Here is a 20,229-nt window from a genome sequence, read left to right on the forward strand (position 1 = left end):
AAATTGATATCTCTAAAATTCAACGAGTTACATCTCATTTACTACGAGTTTCGAATAATTCAACACAAAAGTTTTTTGAGTTTATGAAACACTAAAACACTCCAAATCATGTTTGAGTTTGCACAGAAATTTAGCACTGATATCTGGCTAGCTGTTTACAAAATATGGTACATGTAGTTATTTTAGATTTTGTGTAATAATCTTTTTAATTTGGGAATTAAAATTTCAATAGCCAACTAAAAATGCGTTTGTCTCGAAACTAGATTTTTTGAGATATGTCACTCTTTGAGTAAATGAGCGAAATGTTGTCCATTAAACCAAATTAACTATAGTCTGGGAAATCATCATTTAAAATATTGTTTTTTATTTGCCATCATTTCTGATTTTGACTAAATCTTCATGGGCAGTTTTGGAAAAAAAAGTTGTTGATGACATTTTCACTTCACAACAATGAATGTGCTGTTTCAACATGTCTGCTTTTTTGTTTTTATATTTTGAAATATTAAGATTGGTGAAGAAAAATTGTGCTGACGTTGTCAACCAAAAATTAAGAATTATGTGAAAATATACAGGTATTGAATTTCAGAGAAAATGCATATTATCGAAGGGGCCAAAAAGCTTGTATTTTTTCATATTGTCGTGATTCCATTGTACGTTGTCAGTAATAACATTGGCATTAACACACATTACTAACTTCATAATAGTCAGTGCAGTCGTCCCCACTTAAGCCAATCAGCACGGCTTTCAATGTTGATATTAGAGGAATTTGTCCAAGAAGTGGAGTTGAAGATTTTGCGCCGTTTCTTCCAGTAATCCAGCCCGTTGCCAAACTGCGGACAAGAAATTTTTAAACTAAATTCATAAACTATGTTATCCTATAACATGTTTACCTCCATATTGGGATCCAGAGTTTGCCTTCGTTTTTTTGTAGTTTCGCAAATTTTATATTTTTACAGAGGACGTAAAGTTGACAAGTGCTGTTGTTATGGTACATTGAGTCGATAGACAATATAGCAGATTCAGCCAATTTTTGAACCTACAATTGTTTCTATATTATGCACAGACTGTTTCATCAATATAAAGTATTATTTTACCTTGTATATAAAATATTGATTATCATAAACTACGGATCGACGTTTCCTCCTGATCTCATCTGTGCCATCTGCTCCATTCATATCATCCGTCCCATCTACTGGAAGCATTGACATGTTGGTCGTATCTTCTTTGTTCTATAATAAATGTAAATAATAAATTGAAAAAATGAATTAGAACAAATAAAAAATTGTCTAGTTGGTCCGACCAATGCTGAAGTTGGCTGATACATTTATGTAGAGAAGACAACAAGTCGATGATCTGTTTCAATAATTTTTGGTGGAAAATTATTCAGGACACTTTACATTTTAAATGTCAAATGGCAGAATAGTAAGTGAAAAATATATATAAAGTAACATTATATAATATGCTAATTTGGCGGAATTTGGTCTAGCTTCCATATATATTTAACACCGATTTCATAAAATAGATTACATAATATTTCATAAAATAAATAAAAAAAATTGCATTTTTCAATTGTAAACGAGTATGTAATGCAAAATTAGTATGATTTATTGATTACAGAACACATAATTGTTAACACGTGGCATGTAATAGGATTGTAATAGCTGATTTAGATTATTCATAAAACCTCACCTGGATTTAATAAATCCAGAATAAATCCCGCTTCATTTACGTATTTCATTAGGAGTATTAAAATGACAGTCCGTTACTTTTTGTTTACATTTAAATACACATTATTTGTATTTAATCATTTGCCCAACGAGTATTGTGTGAAAACTCAATTTTCTGTACATTTCTCTCCTATTCCCATTCTATTTACTTTATTTTATTTTATTCTTTCTCAGAAAATAATTGTTTATTTTGTAATATCAATTAAATTCACAAAATGTAACAAATGACTCTTAAAAGATATTTTTTCTTTTAAAAACAAATCCAGTCAATACGAGGATTTAATTTTGTATGGTAAATATGGTAGATTATAGCCGGATTTAGCAAATAAAACCTGATAATGCACTAAATCCGGCTAATGAAGTCATATCTAAATGGCCTATAATATATAAGGGATTTTTGGCAGTCGTAACTACTTACAAAACCCCCTACTAACCCATTATTTTAACAAGGGCATGCCGCACTGATTTACTAGTTATTCTATGACCACTAGAATAACTAGTTATTCTGTGGCCAGTAGAAATTTGAAAAATAAGCAAAACAATTTCTATTTTTAGAACAACAGTTGAGGTGGAATTTGTTTTCAATTTCCACATACTTCATAATTATACCCTACACCACTACGTGGGGAGGGTGTTTTAAGTTGGTTTTGGCCAAAAAGTTTGTAAGACCAATATATACCATGAATGAATGTCTCGACGAGCTGAGTCGATCTGGCTATGTGTGTTCGTTCATCCGTCTGTCCATCTAAACCTTATAATCACGCTACAGGTCGCAATTTTAATCCGATCGTCACCAAATTTTGGGTGTTGATTAAGTTCCCGGAGGAGAAGAAGCCTATTGATTTTGGTGATGGTCGGATAATATTCAGGGGTCGGAATGGGCAAAAAAACTTATTTGGAGAAAAAGTCAACATTTTATTTCAAAGCGAATATCTCCGCTTCTATATAGGGTATATCAAAAGCAAAACCCGCTAATGAAAGTAGAAAATATCATCTTTGCAACGATGTAACGCAGGTTGTCTTAGGTGGTCACACAACGAAGATATCGCAATAGCCGCTAATAGAACACAACTTTTCATTTTTGCGATTTTAATAATAATGACGAATATCACAGCTTTGGTTGTGGACCTTCCAAAAGAAAAGTTTGACTATGAAAGTAGAAAATCCCATCTGTACAATGATGTAAAGCAGGTTGGCGTAGGTGGCCAAATAACGGAGATATCGCAATAATAGGTAATACAACCCATTAATTCTTTTGTAATAACGCTACACGTCGCAATTTTGATTGGATCGTCATTGGATCGGTGTTAATGGGGGTCCCATAGAGAAAAAAAGCTATTGATTTTGGTAAAGGTGGGATATTATTCAGGGTTCGAAATGTGAAAAAAACTTATTTTGAGAAAAGGCCAACGTTTTATTTCAAAGCGAATATCTCTCTTCTGTAAGAGGTATATCAAAAGCAAAACCTGGCAAGGAAAGTAGAAAATATCACTTTTACAACGATGTAAAGAAGGTTGTCATAGCTGGTCAAACAACAGAGATATCGCAATAGTCGGTAATGCATCCCAGTTTCCAGTTTTTGTGCTATCACACTACAGGCCGCAATTTTGTTCGGATCCTCATGAAATTTTTGGGGTTGATAGAGGTCTCATAGAGAAAGAAGCCTACTAATTGTTGGCGCACATTCCACTTTTCCATTTTTATACCCTACACCACTATGTGGGGACGGTATTATATATTGGTTTTGCCCAAAAAGTTTGTAACGCATCGAAATAATGGTCGTAGACCCATAGTTATATACACCAAAATGATTGTCTAGACGAGCTGAGACGATCTAAACCACCAAATTTTGGGTGTTGATGAGGGTCCTGGAGGGAAACAAGCCTATTGATTTTGGTGATGGTCGGATAATATTTAGGGGTCGGAACGGGCAAAAAACTTATTTGGAGAAAAGTCAACGTTTTTTCCAAAGCAAATATCTCAGCTTCCATAAGGAGTATGCCAAAAGCACAACCTGCTAATGAAAGTAGAAAATATCACCTTTCTAACGTTGTAAAGGATTTGTCGTGGGTGGTCAAGCAACGAAGATATCACAATAACCGCAAATTAAACCCAACTTTTCATTTTTGCGATTTTAAAAATAATGACGAATATCACAGCTTTGGTTGGCGACTTTCCAAAAGCAAAGTCTGACTATGAAAGTAGAAAATCCCATCTTGACAATGATGTAAAGCAGGTTGGCATAGGTGGCCAAATAACGGAGATATCGCAATATTCGGTAATACATCCCATTTTTTATTTTTATTTTTTTTTTTTTTTTTGTAATCACGCTACACGTCGCAATTTTGATTGGATCGTCACGAAATTTTGGGTGTTAATGGGGGTCCCACAGAGGAAAAAAGTTCTTGATTTTGGTAATTGTCGGATATTATTCAGGGGTCGGAATTTGAGAAAAACTTATTTGGAGAAAAGGCCAACTTTTTATTTCAAAGCGAATATCTCTCTTCTGTAAGAGGTATATCGAATGCAAAAACCTGGCAAGGAAAGTAGAAAATATCACCTTTACAACGATGTGTAGTAGGTTGTCATAGGTAGTCAAACAACAGAGATATCGCAATAGTCGGTAATGCTTCCCTTTTTCCATTTTTTGTGCAATCACACTACAGGTCGGAATTTTGATCGGATCCTCACGAAATTTTGGTGGTTGATGGGGGTCTCACAGAGAAAGAATTGATGGTTGACGTACATCCTACTTCTCAATTTTTTTATTAATGTTTTACTGACGATGTACTTAAATGCGTTTCAACAAAATTGACATTCAGAGCAAAGGCGCTAAGCTATCCCAATTTTAATATTTTGAATTTTACCAGTCAAAAGCTTATGCACAGGGGTAGTGGTGTAGGGTATCACATAGTTGGCCCCGACCCGACTATAGCCTTGGCTCACTTGTTTTATTTGAGTTGTACTGACGATGCACTTAAATGCGTTTCAACAGAGTTGATCTGTGTTAATGAAGACATTCAAAGCAATGTTAATATTTTGAATTTTACCATTCAAAAGCTGTCCTTCCAAACCTTTTAATCACGCTACATGTCGCAATTTTAGTCCAATCGCCACCAAATTTTGGTGAAGGTCCCGGAGGGGAAGAAGCCTATTGATTTTGGTGATGGTCGGATAATATTTATTTTTCATTTCATTTATTTATTGATTTCGACAACGCAGCCCATACGGACCATATGTTGCATGTATAATATTAACACAGTGTATAACAAAGCACATTTTTTTGAATAATGATAAATATACAATTTAATGAAGAAAGTGAAAAGGTGACTTTTGTCAATGTCGATTATAAAAATTGGCAAGATAATATCGGCGACTGTTGAAGTAATTAATCAAATTGGTTTTAAAAGTCTGTAGGGAGACAGAGAATGATTTGACACTCGAGGGTAAGGAGTTCCATAATCTTGCGACTCGCATTTTGAAAGAATTCTTAAAAGTACTGGACAAAAAAGACTCAATACGTATTTGAGTATTCCTTGGTGAAGACAAAAACTGGAAATAAGGGAGAAGATATGAGGGTTCTCCACGTTTCAGCAAACAGAAGAAAAAAAGGCACCTCATGTTAAGATAATTCTCAAATTAAGTACCTAAAATAGGAGAGTAAAACGCGACAATGCCTACCGTAGACGAACCTTAATATTTTATGAAAACAGGACGTAAGTTTCTTCATATTATTTCCGGTAGTATATGCAAACACCTCTATCCCGTACAGCAAGTGAAGCATTAGCAGGGACTGTGCCAACATATACTTTACTTGAGTTGGCAAAACAACTTTTTCAGGATCAGGTTTAGGTTGGAGCAAACATGAGCAATGTGAGAAGTGAACTTGAGACTATTATCAGTCGTGAATCCAAGGGATGTATTTTGTTTACTGGAATTAATGACACTACCTTAAACAATTATGTTATGAACGGCATCACGATGTCGTGAACCATTAAAAACAACAAACTTGGTTTTAGCAATATTTAAAGTTAATCTATTACACTGAGCCCATTCACTTATGCGACCAATATCATCATCCAGTTCAGAGATACAGTCGCCAATATTAGTAAGGCAAGTATTAAATAGCTGCAAATCATCAGCATAAATCGCCAAGTCTGCATGTTGGACGGGCAGACAAATATCATTTACATACAACATAAATAGTATTGGGCCCAAAATGGAACCCTGAGGAACACCTGCCAGAATCGAACGAATGCAAATGATGCAATGAGTTTACAAGAAGAACTAGATATGTTAAATTGGTGATGAAGTTTAGAGCTGAGAATACCATGATCAATGGAATCGAAAGCTTTGTTGAGGTCAAGCGAGGCGAGTATACCGGGTTCCTGCAATCAATAGCACGCCTAAAATTCATGTGTTAATTTAATCATAAGAGACGTTGTGCTGTGATACCTTCTGAAGCCCGATTGACAGGGTGCAATAAATGTTCAGTTAGCTGATCCTTGACTAATATTTCGAAGGCTTTGGAAAGAGCTGGCAATATGGATATCGGACGAAAATCAGAACAATCAAGTCCAGAAGTACCTTTTTTCTGAATGGGAGTAACTCTAGCCAACTTCCAAGAGCGAGGGAAGGTATTGGTCATTAAAATAGTATTGAAGACGTGAAGAATATGCTAATATGCTATATCGACGCCTCCAAACAATAGTATGCTAAGTCAACGTAGCATGTTTTCAAGTTCTTTACATTTTTATATTTAACGTCCTTTAACTTAAATTCTGTCAAATTTTGGTAATGATCGGGCAATCCGAACAGAAGTTATAAACAAATATTTACTTAGCATAGTACTGAAGGTCAAAAAAATTTCCAAACTTTTAGAGCTTGTCCTGCAAAACTCGCTTTTCAGAATTAGCAAACTATTATTTGGAGGTGTCGAACGTCCTTTAACTTAAATTCTGTCTAATTTTGGTAATGATCGGTCAATCCGAACAGAAGTTATAAACAAATATTGACTTAGCATAGTACTGAAGTTCAAAAAAATTTCCAAACTTTGAGAGCTTCTCCTGCAAAACTCACTTTTTAGACTTAGCATACTATTATTTGGAGGTGTCGATATATTCTAAAGGAAAAGCTATTATATCCTATATCAGAAAAAGAGTCAGAACTCACATCAATTACGGAAGGGGACGAAACAGAGGTATAATAAGTATTCAGTAAATCAGGATCAATATCACAGTTGCTATCACAGTCATTGTAAGAATCCAGCCCACCAGTTGATCTAACCCTGGACCAAAATTCCTTGGAGTCAGTAACACCCTCAAACATTCGCGTTCCATAAGACCGTTTTACACGTCTAAGAGTTCTTCGGGCTATCGACCTACATGCTTTAGGAATAGCTTTATTTCTATCACAGTTGTTTTCTAAAGTAGCACGATAAGTCAAATCTCTATTGATAATTGCTTGCCTTACCTCTATATTATTATACCAGCAAGGCCTATTGCGATTAATAAATATACTTCTTAAGGGAACGTGACATTCGAAGAGACTGTACAAAATGTTATTCAAAACGGAGAGCAGCACACTAGTATCGTTGGTTAAATAAATTTGCTCAAAATTAGCGAAATAAATATCATTAAAAAGGGCATAAAAATCAATTGAATTATAATCACGGAAAGTTTTACAAGGAGTTTCATTACGAACAGGCAGGTTATATTGCAATAACATAAAAGCATGAGAGGAATTTAGAGCTGGAAAGCAAAATTTACTACTACTCAACACTGAAGTAGGACAGCTAACTAGTACTTCCTTTACTTACTTACTTACTTAGCTGGCCCATTACAGAACATTTGTTCTATAGGCCGAACTGAGAAGAGATCTCCATTCCACTCCATTTGTTGCTTCGCACTCTGGTATGCGCCTTTTCATCTCATCATCCACTTGTTTGCGCCATTTTTTCCTTGGCCTGCCAATTCTGCGTGCACCGCCGTATTTATACGCCTTTTTAGCGGGTTCATCATCGCTCATTCTTATGATATGTCCTAGCCAACGCAATCGCTGCATCTCGATACGTTTAACAATATAGATGTCGTTGTATAGCAGGTACAGCTCGTGGTTCATGCGACGTCGATATTCACCGTCAACGCAGATTGGTCCGTAGATCTTTCGAAGAATTTTTCTCTCAAACACACCAAGCACTGCCATGTCTGCTTGCGCAAGTACCCAGGCTTCGGAGCCATACATCAGCACGGGTAGTATCAGTGTTTTGTAGAGCGTTATTTTTGTTTGACGAGATGTGGCTTTGTTTTTAAACTGCTTACTTAAACCAAAGTAGCATCTGTTGGCCAATACAATTCTTCTTTTTATTTCACAACTGATGTCGTTTGTTGTGTTTACGGAGGTGCCGAGGTAGACGAAGTCTTTTACTACCTCAATATTATAGCAACCAACTTCCACAGTCGGTCCGAGCTCAATGAACGCATTGCGGGTCGACACCATCAACTTGGTCTTCTCACCGTTTACCGCCAGGCCCACTTTAGCAGATTCTAATTCGTCCTTTATAAAGGTATCAGTTACTTATTTTACTGATCGGCCAATGATGTCTATATCATCAGCATAAGCAAGTAACATGTGACTATTGGTGTAGATTGTGCCACATCTTTTGACGTTTGCCACTAGTATAACCTTTTCTAGCAGGATGTTGAAGAGGTCACACGAAAGACTGTCTCCTTGTCTGAACGGTACAAAACTCTTCGGAGAGGCTCTTTCCTATTTTAACTGAGGACCTCGTGTCAGTTAAAGTCATTTTACAAAGCCGGATGAGCTTTGCAGGGATACCAAATTCAGACATGGCCTGGAATACCTTTGAACGTAGTGGGCTGTCGAAGGCTGCTCTATAATCGACGAAGAGGTGGTAGGTGTCGATCTGCATCTCTTGGGTCTTCTCCAGGATTTTCCGCAGGGTAAATATCTGGTCAATGGTGGACTTGCCAGGTCTAAAGCCGCATTGGTATGGCCCAATTATCTCGTTGACCACAGGCTTTAGTCGTTCGCACAATATCCCTGACACGATCTTGTAGGCAATCGGGAGTAGACTTATGCCGCTATAGTTAGAGCATACAGTCTTATCTCCTTTCTTATGGACCGGACACAGGATACTCAGGTTCCAATCGTCGGGTACTCGTTCTTCCTGCCAGATGGTGCTAACTAGCTGATATACTACGCCAAATACAAAGCAATAATTTCCCGAACTGACTTTAAGAAATAAGGACACGCAAAGAGGAGGGTCAGACAGAGATGTTAGAATTTTTGCTTTCAGATTACGAGAAACATAGACGCCGACACCCCCACCGCGAGCCCCAGATTGATCATTTCTAAAAAGCTTATAGCCTGGAATGTTTACGGCTCTGCTGGGCACGTAAGATTTTAGCCATGTTTCAGTCACACCAACGATGTTCAGATGCCCACTGCTCAATAACCTGCTAATTTCATCAAACTTAGTACACAAATTACTAGGCTTTAAAGATTGTGCATTGAAAAAATCAACATTTAGGTTCGCCTCGGAAGTACAGAATCTCTTAATATAAGAGTCGTCACTGACAATTTTACCAATATAACTACCCGAAGTCATTACGAATAATCAAAAAAATGTGCGTTAGAAAGACAAACGTAATTAACATATAAAACATTTAAACTAACATTAATATAGCTGACTAAAAAACAAATAGAGGGAGAACCTAGAATGCAAAAATCGGATTCGATGAATGAGAAGCCATCTTATCCGATTACTCACCCACCCACCCATTCAAATCTAGCCTAAATTAAAATATATATATATCCGGCGCATTGTTGCAGGGATAAAATGCTTAACGTACGTATTTATCTTGCTAAGCACTTAAGCCCTACAACCTAACCCACCCACCCATCCATAACAATTAGGCTACTTATCACAAAATATGAGTAGTCCCACACCTAGGTGTATCCGTTTGTGCAACAGTCTGCAAATTACTTCTACGACCCAATCTGCGATGAATTAAATCGCCTCCTTCACCATCACGGATCAAAGCTTCAATACGGCGCAAACGACAGAAAGATTTCTCCCACTATCGAAACATACATTAGCAGCAGGTACCGATGGGACTAAGCGAAAGCCCTTAATTTCCTTTCTCCTCATCAACTCGCGGCACATATTCTTTATTTTGATTGCCGCAGGTGGCAGATTCTCATTGAGAAAAATCCTTGACTCAATGTCAGTAGGCACAACTTGATTCAGCTTAAGATTCTTCTTCGACAGATTTTAAGAAGCATGGTTTTCTTCGATTTGACAAGCCAGAAACAACATTCCACATCGGAAACCGCCAAGTTCATCCCAACCGCCTTTGATACATATATTTAAGGCCATTTGCAAAGGTTCGGTAGTGGGGGCAGACCATTAACTAATATATCATTTCTGCAACGTTGATATCTAGATCTATGAATTTCATCATCATACGCTTCCAATTTTTGTTCTACAGCGGCTTGAAACTCAATGTTTTTCTTCCTCTCATTTTCGGCAGCGTCTTTTAACACGGATATACTGTTGCCAATCTCCTGCTTTATTGTAAGAAGAATGGTATCAATTTCTTTTTTAATAGTTGCAGGCAACGTTGAAATAAACTCATCCAGCTTGAAGGATAGTTGGTCTATCGCCTTCCACATTTTATCATCATCAATAACAATGCTAAGGGCTGAACACTCATTACACCTCCATTTTAATGTTTTGCTTTTTGCCAAAATAAGAAAGGTTTCATCTGATACTTGCGAGCAGTCGCCTCGATGATACCAGTCATTGCAAATATAGCAACAAACTCCACCAGATGTTTTTGTTACTCTCTCACTACACGATGGGCATACAGCTGTTGTTGAGGGAGCCATGTTACAAGACAACACACGAATGAATGCAAAGAAGAAAACAGCAACGAAGCAATGCCGGCCAAAGATATTTTGTTTGATAAGTTTATAGCTTTTGTCTGCGAAAAACAATATGAATCGATGTTTTTCGAGCACCGGATACAAAATGTAGCGATATTAAATGCAAATCAGGTTCAATACAACGCAAAGATATACTTAAAAAACGCGAAATAGTCAGCGGCTGTATTTTTTTACTCTTGCATGGTATAGAGTTACCAGATTACATGGGTCGGAATGGGCAAAAAACTTATTTGGAGAAAAAGTCAACGTTTTATTTCAATGCGAATATCTCCGCTTCTATAAGGGGTATATCAAAAGCAAATCCGCTTATGAAAGTAGAAAATATCACCTTTGCAACGATGTAACGTAGTCTGTCGTAGGTGGTCAAACAACGAAGACATCGCAATAGCCGCTAATAGAACACAACTTTTCATTTTTGCGATTTTAATAATAATGACGAATATCACAGTTTTGGTTGGAGACCTTCCAAAAGCAAAGTCTGACTATGAAAGTAGAAAATCCCATATGTACAATGATGTAAAGCAGGTTGGCGTAGGTGGCCAAATAACGGAGATATCGCATTAGTCGGTACTACATCCCATTTTTTAATTCTTTTGTAATCACGCTACACGTCGCAATTTTGATTGGATCGTCACGAAATTTTGGGAATTTTGGTTGTTAATGGGGGGTCCCACAGAGGAAAAATCTATTGATTTTGGTAATGGTCGGATATTATTCAGGGGTCGAAATGTGAAAAAAACCTATTTTGAGAAAAGGCCAACTTTTTATTTCAAAGCGAATATCTCTCTTCAGTAAGAGGTATATCAAAAGCAAACCCTGGCAAGGAAAGTAGGTTAGGTTAGGTTTAAGGATGCGCGACCATAATAAATCATAGCCGCTTCACGCGGTGACCATAGGTCCATTGTGTTCATCCTGAAATTAAAAAGAAATAAAGGGATAGATACGAAGGGTTCCTAGTTGACGAAGAAGGAGATGATAGTGTGTGGTAGATAGCGTGAAAAATACAGATTGAAACGAAAGAAAATTTTTAAGTTTTTAAAAACACCCAATAAAAACGATACTCTCAATTTTGTACGACTTTGAGAAACGGACAAGGGTTGTAGGATCTGCTGATGAGACTTCGGTGAGAGTAGAGAATTTTTAGTCACCCAATAGTCTCAGTCTAGTGTATCTAAGCACTGGACAGATGCTCAATCGTGTCTAGCTCTCCCTCATCCTCACAAAGGTACCGTCACACTTGCCAGTTCTTGACCTGATGCGACAGTGTCCAGTAATTACCTCTATCGCGATTCTGATCTCGGACTTACTAAGCAAAAGTAGTGATAAGGTTCTGCGTGTCGATATAACTGGCCGTATCGGTTCCTCGTGCCAAGCTTGACCGGATATATCCAAGTAGAACTTTACGAGCTCACCAATGAAATGACACATTGGCGGCCTCACACAGCATTCAGAATGACTACTTTCAGATTTAGAGCCTGTGCGAGCTCTAAATCTGAAAGTACTCAGGCTGCTTGCTGTGTGAGGCCGTAAAAAATATCACTTTTACAACGATGTAAAGTAGGTTGCATAGGTGGTCAAACAACAGAGATATCGCAATAGTCGTAATGCATCCCATTTTCCATTTTTTATGTAATCACACTACAGATCGGAATTTTGATCGGATCCTCACGAAATTTTGGGGGTGCTGTAGGGTATCACATAGTCGGCCCCGACCCGACTATAGCCTTGGCTCACTTGTTTTTATATTATTTTTTATATCGCCCTTTGCTGGATTTGATCATGCGAACTTCTGATTTGTAGCCGAACACACTACACACTAGGCCACGCAAACGAACATTAAGTGTTGTTTTAACGCTTACATGTGTACCACCAACTGTTCTTTGTTTTAATAAAAAGTTCCCGGCCGGCGGTAAGCGTTGAACACACAGTCTTCTGATTTGTAGTCGGACACACACGTTCTGTGCCGCCGTACTTATAACTTAGTAACAAATAATATAAGTAGTTATTTTTGTTTACATTACTTTGTAATGGGTAATATAGTGACAAACGGATCCGAACTTTTGCTGGGTATATACATCATGATCAGCATAAAATTCTAAGTCGATATAATCATTCCTTCCACTAACATTTGATATTGAATGAACACCTGGCCGCAAAAATGGGTTTTTCTCGTTAGATCCACCACAATTTGACAATAGCTCAAACAGGCTCTTGTCGATTTGTGCAAAATTTTTTTATTTATTTATTGAATGTCTACACAACAAGATATTATAGCTTAAAGTGATTTATTTAAATTATTTAAAGATTTATAAATGTTCATTTAGTATCCAAGTTAAAGTAACAAAAAATAAAAATTTGACTAATACAAAATTAAATAGGATTAAATATGTTACGTTTGGCACAACTAATTATAAGATTTATGTAAATATTAAAGTGTATGAAAAAATTGTTTTTTGATCTCGCACATATCGATTCAAACCAGGCGCCTTTTTGACCGGACAAAAAGTGGAACTGATGGGTCATCCGCCGTACTGCCCTGACTTGGAATACAATGACCTCATTTGATTCCCTGCATATCAGGAAAAAGGCGATGTCAACGATTTTCGTCGAAACAAGATGCTGTAAAAGCATTCAAAAATCATGTTTTGGAGGTGTCCCAATCAAGCCACTGTAAACAACCCAACACATGGTCGTACGTCAAACTGTCCTGAGTACGCTTAGGCTAAAAACTGTCAATCTTTCCTAAAAAATGTCAAATGACGCCTGGCGAAGCTACGTGTTACCTAGGGCAGAAGGTTCTTTAATGCCACTCGTAAAGCAGGGAGAATCATTGTCTTGTTTTGACTCACAGGCTCAGTTTGGGGTTTTGTTGTTGTGTGAGAAGCAACAACAGGTTTGTTAAGTTCCGCGCGTTATTAAACAACTTTTTATAGTTGCCCTCTTCCAAATTAAACACTTTGAAGTTAATTCGAATAAAACGCTTATTAAAAATATTGAAAGGCTAAGGCACTTTAAAAACAATTTGTTCAACGCGTATTTTAGAACTGATTTTCAAGTTCCTTCGTTGCCCTTTTGAAGCCTTTTGTTTGATTGCCGTTAGGTGACAACAACAAGTATTGCATGCACTTGTATGTATGTGTGTATATATTTGCAGTGGACAATGTAAACAAATAAAAGGGCAACGAAGGAATAGATCATTCAGTAATGACTACATAAGAATTCAAGGTTACGATCATATGTAACATAACATAAATAAAAAGAGAAATAAATAAACAGTGGCGGCGGTAACATTCCCCCCTTCGTAAGCGAACTAGGGCCTCTTGAGCTTACTGTCATCCTTCTTAACCCAGATATGCCCATTGCTTGATCGTGATCATTTTAAAAGTATTTTTATATTATTTTAGAAGCACATGTGAAATAATAACAGTATGTTTATATGTTTTTTAAATTTTTTTTTAAAAAAGTGGTGTTTGAGGCCACTTTTGGACACAGGGTTTTATCATATAACTCGGAGTTATGGGACACAAAACATTTGACATATAGTCCAAAGACACCTTTTCGGCATCTAGTTAACGTTTTTTCGTAGTAGGCTCCACATCGTGTACGTTTTCGTTATAAAACTACCCAATAATTAATCGGTCATAACGCAAATCATTGTAAAAACTAAGCGATAGGTGGCAACTTCGATTAACTAGACCTCAAAACTCTAAAATAGTACACACATAATATCTCAAGAGCTACAGATGTGTACTGAGTATATCACCAAAATAAACGGTACTTTGATAAACATAACATATCAAATTAGCAAGAATTTTGTGTGTCCTATATATAGGACGTTGGGCATATCTGGGTTAATACCGACGTCTAGGACTGCGATTTTGGTTACTGGCCTTTCGTACTCGCTGAACTGGTTCTAACTTTGACGCTTCGAACTTGACCATCTTTTTCTACAAATAACTCGGTTAGAATACCTTTGGGCCATTTGTTGCGAGGTAGTGTATCGTCAACTATAATTACGACATCTCCGACAGTTGGTTGTGGAGCCTTTTCGAACCACTTGCTTCTTCGTACCAACATCGGTGCATATTCACGTACCCATCTTCTCCAAAAGTTATTTGCAAATTGTTGGGTTTGATGCCATCGTTGTCTTAGATCGTAGTCGTATCCACAAAGAGGTTTCTGCCCTGCTGCTGAGCCTAATAACAAATGGTTCGGTGTCAGTGCGTCATCTTCAACAGTATCCAGGGCCACAAATGTTAACGGGCGAGAACTGATGATAAACTCAACTTCATATAGGGCACATCGTAGGGTTTCATCGTTGAATTTGAAGGCTGGACACATTGAGTACAGAACGGATTTAACTGAACGTATCGAACGTTGCCATGCACCGCCCATATGCGTTGGAGCTGGAGGGTTGAATCGCCACTTGATAAAATCACATTTGGAAAACATTTTAATGAACTCTAAATGTTGTCTTTCCTCTTGGAGCATTCTTTCAACAGATTTAAAATTAGTAACGTTATCGGTGTATATTTCTTTGGGAGAGCCACGACGACTTATGAAATTTGCACTTATGCACATTATGCAGGAACTGGTGTCAAGACTATGATCCACTTCGATGTGAATAGCACGTACCGTTAAGCATGTAAACAGAATACCCCATCTCTTTTCTTTGTGCCTTCTCACTGTGACATATAATGGGCCAAAGAAATCAATTCCGACGTAAGTAAATGGACGTTCAAAACTGGATACTCGGGCTGACGGTAACGCTGCCACTTGAGATGGACATGGTACTGCTGCTAAATTTTTGCATTCTTGACACTTTCTTTGTACACTCTTATAAAGTGCTCTCAATCTGGGGATGTAGAATTCGAATTTAATATTTGACATCACTGCTTCATGCATACAATGATGAAATTTTTGATGGTAAAATTTAACCACCAAAAACGTTACGTAATGACCATTGGGTAGAATTATTGCATTGTTGCAACTTAACATCTCAGCTCTTCCTGAGACACGTAAAACTTCGTTTTCGTCTAAGTAAATATTCATTTGTTTTAGTTTATTGCCTTTTCCTATAGGCTTGTTATTCTTGAGGCACCATATTCCGTCAGAAAAGCCGCTTATTTAGGCATACTTGTACAAAACAAGTTAGGCTTTCTGAACACATTCGAAATTCGCATTTTCTGGTAATTTGCAGCTACGGACCACGGACTTTAACTTCTCCATAAAAAGTAAGAATAGCGACAGCGCCTTATAAAGTCGTCTCCAGCATGAAAAATACTCAATATTTATGGTGAACGAATGAGTTTTCGAAATATGTAACAGACAATTACGTACCTCTTCTTTGGTTTCTCCTAATACGGGATTTTTTTGGCCAAGAACTTTCATCTTCTTTGAGGAATTTACGATCATGGAACCACGTATCATCATGAAAAGATCCAATTTTCGTCGCAAAATCAGCTGGATTTAATTTTGAGGGCACCCAATTCCACTGGGTAATATTTGTAGACTCCAGGATTTCTCCAACTCTGTACATGACGAACGGCTTAAATTTCTTCGGATCCATGGACAACCAGCTCAGTACGGTTTTTGAGTCCGACCAGAAGAAACTTTGCGTACATTGAAGTCTCGTTGTTTTTACTATTTTGTCTGGCAGGCGCACACCAGTTAGGTCTGCTTGAAGTTCCAATCTCGGAATAGAAACTGGTTTGAGGGGAGCCACTTTGGATTTTGCTGCTACAAGACTGATATTGACTTCTTCGAGATACTTAATGCGAAAGTAGCACAACGCTGCGTATCCGTCTTTTCCAACATCAACGAATGAAATTGGACATCTTGAGCGAACTTCAACAGCTTGGAGTAACATCTTGGAACTTTAACTTGTGAAATTTTCTCCAAATTGGACAACCATGAAGACCAGTTGTTATGTAGCTGCTCATTTAATTCATCGTCCCATTTAATTGCCGATCGCCAAATCTGTTGTAGAAGTATTTTCAACCCAATCGTGTAATGGGAGATGAATCCAAGCGGATCAAATATGGACATCATGACTTGAAGAACCTCCCTCTTGGTAGGGACCACATGCGACTCGAATACGTTTCTCAAGAGCCGTGAAAATCTGCAATTATACTGAAACACATCATTATTGGATTCCCAATACATACCAAGAATTTTTTCGACGGCTCCAAACGTATTCTTTGTCATCTCTCCATCGCCTAATTTTTCCTGCACCAATTTGGAATTCGACACACAATTTCTCATGTGGAAGCCACCAGCAGCATGTATAATTTTAACTTGTAATGCTAACTCGAGGGCTTCTTCTTCACTTTGCACACTGTCGATAAAATCATCCATGTAGTGGTACGACTCCACCGCCTTCACTGCTCTGGAATAATTATCACGGAATTCGAATGCATTCTTGTTGCGCACAAAATGAGCAATACATGGAGCACAGCCAATTCCAAAAGTTAACGCCTTCATCACATAAACACTGGTAATGTCTACGGCAGCATTTTCGAACCATAAAAATCGTTGAGCATGCATGTCTTCAACTTTGACGTTGATTCTGTGAAACATCTCATCAATATCAACACAGACTGCAACTTGGCCAACTCGGAATTCGATTAAAACATTGAAGAGAGACGTAAGCAAATCAGGACCACTTATCAAATAATCGTTGAGTGATTTATTATTGAATTCGGCTGCCGCATCCCAAACAAGACGAACTGTACCAGGCTTATTCGGATTAAGAGCCACAAAAATTGGAAGATACCAGGTGCGACCAGGATTATTATTAATTTCGGAGTCCAAAACTTTTCTTGCGTATCCTTTTGAGAGAAGCTTCTCGATTTCCATCTGCATAGTCTGCTTTATTTCTGGATTTTTCTTAAACTTCCTCATGAGACACTTTAGTCGATGAACTGCGACATTGTCGCTATCAGGTAATTGAGGATCACTATCTTTCCACAGTAGACTCACTTTAAATTGTCGGCTCTTCTTTACACAATTGTTCTCCAAAATCTGCATGGCTTTTTGATTCTCGGTTGAAAGTATATTTTTAGGTTGGGATAAATCCAGAGAAAAATATTCTTTTACTTCATCATGTAAGATTTGATAATGGCGTTCACTTTCACAAGTGCGTATATTCAGCGAAGCTATTTTATTAACATTGGTGCCACTACCTTGAAGGGTCCATCCAAGTCGAGTCTTCGTTGCTATAAGCTGGTTATAACCACCTTTACGAATTTTCATTGGAACTGCTACTCGCCAATTATTGACACCAATTTAAATCGTCGGTTTTGCGTTGACATACGATTTGAATGGTAACCCTTTTAAATGCGGATTATATTTTACCACTTCTTCAAAATTCAATGATTGCTTGGGCAGTTCAAGATTTTTCACTGTTCGAACATCGTGCAGCTTAAAGCGAGAATCACCTTTTATACCAGACACTTCAATATTAATTTTTACCGAATCATCTTCAGAGCGAGTTGTGTTACCAGTCCAACGTAATTCCAGAGGTTCTTTTTTGCCTTTAATTCCAAACTTATTGAAAAACTCTTTCTCCATAAGAGTCACGGAAGAACCATCATCCAAAAAAGCTAACGTTGTTACTGAGCCGCCATCATAAAAAACTCGAATAGGCAAAATTCTAAAACATGTCACTGTCACGATGAGAATTTACACTTCGGCTTTGTTCGGTTGGCATGAAATTATTTGCACTCACATTCAATGAGGACTGATGATTATGTAACAATAGATGATGCTTTGCTTTACAACCACCGATTTCACACAATTTATTGGAAAAACACTTTCTGCGATGTGAATTTAGGCACTGGCGACTCAACTTGTTTTCTTTCACTATTTTCTATTTATCTTCCAAGGTAAGGGATTGAAACTCACCACAATGCTGAATTTTATGAGCTTCACTTTTGCACGAAAAACAAACTGGTTTCCTTGGGCCACTATGCTGATGTGTATTCGCCGATGCTCCTTTCTTGCTTGTAATTGGAGACACGACTTGGCTGGCAGCAGCAGCTATGTTGTATATCAATCACTGAACACCTTTACTATCGGAACATTAGAATCCTTTTGATGCATAGCCTAACTTAATTTATGGTTAATTGGCAATTTATCCACTAAAGTCTTCCATTGTAGAACAGATATTTTTAATTGTTAATGCATATTCAATTATGCTATCCAGTCTGTCCTTCTGTGGTGGAATCCTCATGGCTTTATCGATCATGCCATCTAAAATATGCTCAGGACGACCGAAACACATTTCCAACCTCTGGATAATTTCACCCACCATGGAAGGAATTAATAATTTGCTTTTTTCTAACTCCTTAGCACGACGCAAACGCATTAAATTTTCTCCATCAGTGTAACCAGCAATCTGTACTGTTCTTGAAATTACTGATCAACAACGACCAATCCTCTGGGTTTCCATCAAAATTCGGCAAATCCTTTGGTATCATTTGTCTGGCTGCAATTTGAGCTGCTGTTGGTTGAAATGTTGTAAACGTCTGAGAAAAGGAACGCGATGGCTGGCTTACGTTGTCTTGGGACAGAATTATATATTTCTTCTCCAAATATTGCCTTTGTAATTCGTTTTCCTCTTCCAACATCCGCAGCTGCAACTGTGTCTGAGACAACATCCCAGCAAAATGTTCGATGCCAAGGATGCTATTGAATCAAAGGTGCAAGTGATCTGGCTTGTCATCTTTTTAGCATTTTCACTCATGAATTTTATATGAGCAGGAACCACCATAAGATGACATTCATTTTCGGATCTTAAGATGGCATTCATTGTCGGATCTTAAGCATGTCATTTTGACCAATGCTTTGACATGTCATTTTCACCAACCCTTTGGCATGACATTTTCATGTCTTGTTTGAAAAATGGAAAATTCTGTATTGAAATATGATCTTCATGAAATAACTAGAACTAATTTATCAGCATAAAGTTTACACCCAAAATTTCAATTTAATCACCGCCGCTGCACCGCAACAGAGTTTACTTCGTCCACTCTCAGCCACTGATTTTGTTTTATCTTACAAACCTTTTCTATTATCTTTTCATCACCAGTTCAGATTTCGACATGGACTCCAACAGCACTCCTTAAAGAATTTCTAGTTCGTGAACCTACATTTAATTTGTAATTTTATAGCAAAAATTTTGGAAATGTATACTCTTTTGTTTTGATGTCGCTACTTGTAGGGTTGTACAAATCGACTTGTTTGTTTATAGTGATCTGTACAAGTAATTCAAATGCTGATGAAAAGATCGGATCTTTCACGACTTGCTTTGAACCAATGCAAAATATGCCATGAAATCACGTCATCGCATAGAACCCCTTCCTTAAAAATGGCGATCTTTATGCAAATTCTTATTTAGGCTGTTTGAATATGCCGATGCCGTTTTTGTCACTGGCATAACTGTCGTTTGAGACATAGTTGTTGGTATTGACGACACTGTACTGGAGCCATGTTTACTTGTACTTGGGTTATGTGCCTTTTTATATGCACC

General features: G+C 37.5%; 1 protein-coding gene across 1 annotated transcript in view; it reads right to left on the reverse strand.

The window, feature by feature from the left end:
* Nucleotides 1-341: 341 nt before the first annotated feature.
* LOC141390824 (uncharacterized) overlaps nucleotides 342-20,229 on the reverse strand; it is a 124,506-nt gene continuing 104,618 nt past the window's right edge. Inside the window, exons 6-8 of the mRNA XM_073963785.1 lie at nucleotides 1,095-1,229; nucleotides 891-1,036; nucleotides 342-830 (exon numbers count right to left, since the gene is read on the reverse strand). Coding sequence (XP_073819886.1) covers nucleotides 677-830; nucleotides 891-1,036; nucleotides 1,095-1,229 — 435 coding nt within the window. The 3' untranslated portion in view covers nucleotides 342-676. The remainder of the gene's footprint in view (nucleotides 831-890; nucleotides 1,037-1,094; nucleotides 1,230-20,229) is intronic.

Source organism: Musca autumnalis, unplaced genomic scaffold (assembly GCF_047663935.1).
Source record: "Musca autumnalis isolate F117 unplaced genomic scaffold, ASM4766393v1 scaffold_1, whole genome shotgun sequence".
NCBI classification, from domain to species: domain Eukaryota; kingdom Metazoa; phylum Arthropoda; class Insecta; order Diptera; family Muscidae; genus Musca; species Musca autumnalis.